General features: G+C 42.2%; 1 protein-coding gene across 1 annotated transcript; it reads right to left on the minus strand.

Annotated features, from left to right (window-relative positions):
• Positions 1–1,222: 1,222 nt before the first annotated feature.
• Positions 1,223–4,828, minus strand: LOC145806819 (uncharacterized). Its single transcript, XM_082904644.1, has 4 exons — positions 3,623–4,828; positions 2,516–2,686; positions 2,111–2,452; positions 1,223–1,984 (listed from the first exon to the last, which is right to left on the minus strand). Exons 1-4 carry the CDS (start codon positions 4,826–4,828, stop codon positions 1,223–1,225), a joined length of 2,481 nt encoding a protein of 826 aa, XP_082760770.1.
• Positions 4,829–6,240: the final 1,412 nt, after the last annotated feature.

The following is a 6,240-nucleotide window of genomic DNA, read 5'->3' on the forward strand; positions in this document are numbered from 1 at the left end:
TCCAGCTGTAACAGCTGGATAGAAAATATCTCCAAAAAGGTGATGGAAAACTGTCGACCACTTGAAGTGGTCAGCCAGCTACTTCCACTGGTCGGCCGACCACCACAAGTGATCTCTAGAAACAAAATTGGTTGGCCATGGGAGGGAGAAGGTCTGCAGCAAAAAGCAAGCTAGTGGTGTGGTGGCCGACCAGAAAAGGTGGCCCGAAGACCAAGAAAACTAGTTATCTGACTAGAAAACTGGCTGGCGGAAAGAAAAGTGGTCTCCAAGGGAAAGAACTGGTCTCCCACCCTTGTACCATCTTCCAAACAAGGAAAACAAGGTTTGTGCCAAAAACCAACCAAAAGGGATGTAAGACGAGAGATTGAGAGGCAAGGTGCGCAGTCGTGAGCCTCAAAAACTGGTCTACGAGCATCAAAAGTGGTCTCCCAGACCACAGTGTCCCTCTAGGCAGAGGCAACAAGGTGTGGTTCAAAAATCAAGCCAAACGGAGAACGTTAAGCGGTCTCCAGACAAGGCGTGCGACCGAAGACTCTGAAAATCGGAAACTAGTCTCCAAGTAGAAAAAGTGGTCTACGACCACAAAGAGGTGGTCTATAGACCTCCTTCCCCATCCAGGGAAGGTCAAACAAGGTTCAGTCCACAAACCGAGCCAAAACACAGAGAGTTCAGAGGCCCGGAGGCAAGGCACCTAGCCGAAAACTTCGGAAACTCGAACCGAGCACAACATGCACTATCACCGAGTGCTGAATCGATGACGTCTGAGTCTTAAGGTCGGTCAAAAATGGGGTGTCTATACTAACTTAACCAGTGAGTCATGAAAAACTTTTGAGGATACAGCATGTGTCAAGATATCAGCGAGTTGGTCTTTTGGTGTTACAAATGGAATCTCAATCAACTTCTCAATAAGCTTCTCCTTTAGAAAGTGACGATCCACTTTGACATGTTTCGTTCTGTCATGTTGAACTGGATTGTTTGTAATCTCACGAGCTGCTTGACAGTCATAATAGAGTGCCATAGTACCTTCAGGTTGAAACCCAAGTTCAGTAAGCAGATTTCTCAACCAGAGAAGTTCACAAACTCCCTGACCCATACCCCTATACTCAGCTTCAGCTGCAGAACGAGCCATCACATTCTGCTTCTTACTACGCCATGTAACCAGATTACCTCCAACAAAAATAAAATAGCCAGATGTCGAGCGTCTGTCAGTGATATTACCAGCCTAATCTGCATCAGTGTAGCCTTCAACATTCAAACGCCCTTGTTTCCTGAATATTAGCCCTCTTCTTGGGGATCCTTTTAAATAGCTCAATATATGCACAACTGCTGCCATATGATCTTCACTACGTGAATGCATAAACTGACTCACAACACTGACAGCATAAGCAATATCATGGCGAGAATGAGATAAATAAATTAGTTTGCCTACCAACCTCTGATATCTTTCCTTGTTAGTTGGTACTTGATCTGGATAGATTGCTAGGTGATGATTTTGCACAATAGGAGTCTTTACTGGTGCACACCCTAACTTGCTTGTTTTGGTTAACAAATCCAAAACATATTTCCTTTGTGACAAACGGATACTATTAGTAGAGCGTGTAACCTCGATGCCCAAAAAATACTTCAAACTTCCAAGATCTTTCATTTCGAACTCGGAAGCCAAATATTTCTGAAGATTTCCAATTTTATTTGCATCGTTACTTGTAACAACCATATCATCTACATAAATAATTAACAAGGTAATCTTCTCACCCTTGCGTTGGATGAACAAGGTGTGATCAGAGTTGTATTGTCTATACCCATACTTCTTCATTGCTACAGTGAACCTTCCAAACCATGCTCGAGGGGACCGCTTCAATCCATACAGAGCCTTTCGTAATCTGCATACGTTTCCAGCACTATGAGTCACTCCATAGCCTAAAGGAAACTCCATGTAAACTTTTTCTTCGAGATCTCCATGAAGGAAGGCATTTTTTACATCAAACTGCTTCAAGGGCCAATTTAGATTTACAGCTAAGGACAATAATACTCAAATAGTATTCATTTTTGCGACTAGAGCAAAAGTCTCCTGATAATCAACACCATGTGTTTGTGTATACCTTTTTGCTACCAGTCTTGCTTTATATCGATCAATAGTCCCATTTGCCTTGTGTTTAACTATAAAGGTCCATTTGCAACCTACTGGTTTCTTCCGTGTGGGCAATGTAACAATATCCCAAGTCCCATTTTCTTTCAATGCTTCTATCTCCATTTTCATAGCATTTACCCACTTCAGATCTTTGAGGGCTTCATCTACTGTGTTTAGTATAACAACTGTTCCCATCTGGTTAACAAATGCTTGACATTGTGTTGACAGCTTGTATGTGGACACATATTTAGCAATTGCATATCTAGTTTTTCCTTCTGGTGAATATCTATTAGGTGGTTTTCCCTGATTCTCTCTGTGAGGCAACTGGTAATATTGTTCAATATTATTAATAGGAGCAGAAATAAAACTGGGTTCTGGAAGACTTACCTCAAGAACATTCAGAGCAGGCTGGGCAGGTACTGAAGTGATGAGAGAGGGGGAAGTAGGCAAAGGCAAAGTTGCTTGCTCGGAAATGTTACTCAACTCTATAGGTGATTTAGTACTCATGCTAACATCAAACCAAATATGTTCTTCACCTGGATGACTGTGATGCTCCCCCTAAAGAACATGGTTGGGCAAAGTGGTGGAAAAAAACATCTCACTTTCAAGGAAGGTAACATCCATGGTAATATACCATCGTTGGGAAGATGGGTGGTAGCACTTGTAGCCCTTTTTCTAGGGAGAAAACCCCAAAAAAACACACTGGAGAGCACACAGGTCCAACTTACTGCGATGATGTTTATGGAGATGGACATAAGCAACACAACCAAAAATCTAAGGAGGGAGATTTAAGGAGAATGTGATAGAGACGTAGCTAAAACTGCCAACGGAGTGTGAAAGACGAGGACTTGAGATGGCATACGGTTTAACAAATACACAGCATAAGTGACAGCATCAGCCCAATATCGCTGGAGGATGTTGCCAGCCAATATAGAGCTCGGGCAGTTTCAAGGATGTGGCGATTTTTTCTCTCGGCGACCCCATTTTGTTCAGGAGACTTGGTACAGGTGGTTTTAGAAAGTATGCCATGATCCTGAAATTTTTTTGAAAGTGGGTGGTTGATAAATTCGCCACCACTATCGGAGCGGAACACCTTGATGGGAGAAGAAAATTGTGTTTGAATCATCCGAAAAAAAGGCCCAAAATATGGCAGTGACTTCGCTTTTATTTTTTTAACAAATATAGCCAGGTTATTCAAGTGCAATCATCCACAAAAAGAACAAACCACTGAATGCCAGAAGGTGTAACAATAGGGGATAGGCCCCATACATCAGAATGAATCAATGCAAAAGGAGTGTCTCGTTTATTTAAACTGGGAAAATAAGAAACACGATGACTTTTTGCAAGAATACAGCTTTCACAAGTAAAGTCAGAGAGCTTGACTCCATCAAACAATAAAGAAAGTAAATATTTTAGATAACCAAATGACGCATGCCCAAGTCATTTATGCCATAACCAAATCTTTTTTCTTTTTTCACTGTGAGTGCCGCGAACTTGATGAACGTAACCCACAGCCATATGATCAGCATAATATAATCCCTCTCTCTTAGTACTACGCCCAATGATCGCCTTCGTCTGAATGTCTTGTAGTAAACAAAATGAAGGAAACATTAGTACAACGCAACCGAGTTGTTCCGTAACTTGACTAACATAGAGCAAATGGTTAGACAAGGTAGAAACAAATAAGGTGTTACGTAAAGACAAGGTAGAAGAGATGACAACAAAACCAGCTCCAAGTACGGGATTGGAGTCACCATTTGCAGTGACAACACTTGTTTTCTTAAGGGTAGTCATAGAGTGGAATAAGGTTTTATCATATGTCATATGATCCGTTGCACCGGGTTTGATAATCCAACATGTATGTGAACTATCAGAGGCAACAAGTGCGTGGCCCGATGGACCTGTGTCCTCGAAGGTCTCAGATTGGTCCACCTGAGAGAGTAGAGAGAGAACCGGTACAGCCAAGCCAGCAGCTAAACCAGCAGCCGAAGGAGTCGACTCACATGAGGAGGCGATAGCAGCCAAACCAGCACTAGAGCCTGCTGGTTTGGGTAGACTTGGCCTGCGGGTTGCTTTGAGTTGTTTGCGTCGTTCGAGAAACCAGTCGGGGTAGCCATACTTATGGAAGCAGGTATCTTCGGTGTGCCGTTCGCCATTACAATGAGTGTACTGTAGGTCATCTTTGTTTTCATATGCAGACCGAGAGGATGGAAGACGCCCAGGCATGGGTTTCACAAGTAAGGCAGCCGAAGCACTGATGGTATCACTAGTTTTCTTCAACATGGTTTCACGCCTCTGAACCTCACGATGAAGGTAATTGAAAGATTCATTCAAAATAGGTATGAGACGTAGTCCTAGCAGGTCGCTTCGAGCTTGATCATAGACATCATCTAAGCCTGCCAAAAAATCGTACAAACGATCCTTTCTAATTTCATCTTGGCGAAGTTTGATGTCGGCGGCACACTTCATAGCGATGCGACGGCGTTGATCAAGTTCTTGCCAGATTCGTTTCATCTCAGCAAAATACAATGCTAACTCACGCCCATCTTGCTTGATGCGTGTGGATTTGCAGCGAAGTTCGTACATCTGGGACACATTTGATTCATCGTAGAACATATGAGCGATAGTCTTCCACGTGTCTTTGGCAGTAGGCATATCGAGGAAGAGTTCTAGGTACTGAGGATCCACGGTCTTCACCATCCAGCCCCGTACGATAGAGTCCTCCTTGCTTCATTTTGCATACCCAGGATCACCCTCGGGTACTGCCACTATAGTGCCCGTCAAATAGCTTCGTTTGTCTTGGCCGGTAACATGTAGCATCATCATGCGAGACCATGCCTTGTAATTGGTCTCAATTAATTTGATGGTGAATGATGCGGCAGCGGAATCGCTATGGATAGTGACCACTTGAGTGGTGGAAGAAGACGAATTCATCAAGGTAGAGGGAGATCCATCAGTCATGGTTATGGAGAGAAAAGGATTTGTATATTTGTTAGAGGGTTTGGAGGGACTGCCAACGGGAACAGAAGGTAGCACTGGGTGTTTGTGAGTTGGCCAGCCACAAGAAGGATTACAGAGGCGACAAAGATAGGCTTTGATACCAACTAGAAGAATTGAATTCTTGTATATTTCTTATGAGAACAGAGCACACCTTTATATTTTTTGTTTTTTTGAACAGCAAGACAAAGAAGCTTCATTGATGTAAAAGAGAAAAGTTAGGGATCATGAAAAAATTTTCATGAAAATGATCATGAAAGAATTATGACTCTTGGATTACCTTAAATAGTGTGTGGTGCTTTATTTTAAGTGTAATCTAAGGGTCATAAATCTTTCATGATCATTTTCATGAAAGTTTTTTCATGATACTTAGTATTACTCGATGTAAAATAAAGTACAAAGTACAAGACAAATACATCAATAAAGAAAGGAAAGTGCAGAAGCATCACGATGGACTGAATCATCCCAACTAAGTTGGCACGAAAAATCCCATCCTATCATTTGCAGCACCTCCAGAGTTGGTGAGCAACCAACTGAAGAAACAAAAAAACAAAAAAGACCTCAGACCAAACAGGGTTGGAGACCTCAGACCAGATCTCAGACCAGCACAACAGACAAGCCCAGTGCAGATTGAACAGATAGTATAGTGTAGATTCATTAGTGCAGCAGTCCAAACTCCAGAAGACCGTTCCACATTCACAAACCATCAATCCATCTCCCTTAGACAAGCCCAGTGCAGACACACGACCACCAGGCCAACAGACAAGCCCAGTGCAGAACACTTGACAAGCCCAGAGTTGGTGAGAACAGAACAACAGACAAGCCCAGTGCAGACAAGCCCAGAGCACACCTTTATATAGGAGGAGGTGTGCTCAATAAGGAAGAGATACAATCAGTCAATAAGGAATGATACATCATATATTCTAAGTATGGTATGCACAACGAAGGTAGCAATATTATGCTATGTAGGGACCTTCACTCACGCCAATAAATTTTTCATACACTCAACACATTTTCTTACTATATTGAGATGCAATATATAGACATTTGTTTATCTTTTCATTACTTCATTCTTTTACACTTTTTTTGTCAAAGGAATTATGAAGATTGAAAAT

Source organism: Camellia sinensis, chromosome 14, assembly GCF_055761805.1.
Source record: "Camellia sinensis isolate YWXY chromosome 14, ASM5576180v1, whole genome shotgun sequence".
In the NCBI taxonomy this organism is placed as follows: Eukaryota; Viridiplantae; Streptophyta; class Magnoliopsida; order Ericales; family Theaceae; genus Camellia; species Camellia sinensis.

Coding starts and splice junctions, on each gene's coding strand:
- LOC145806819 (XM_082904644.1), bottom strand. CDS start 4,828: ATGGTGAAGACCGTGGATCCTCAGTACCTAGAACTCTTCCTCGATATG. Junction 2,687..3,622: donor CTGTGGGTTACGTTCATCAA/GTTCGCGGCACT, acceptor CATGTTCTTTAG/GGGGAGCATCACAGTCATCC. Junction 2,453..2,515: donor CTGCTCTGAATGTTCTTGAG/GTAAGTCTTCCA, acceptor CAATATTACCAG/TTGCCTCACAGAGAGAATCA.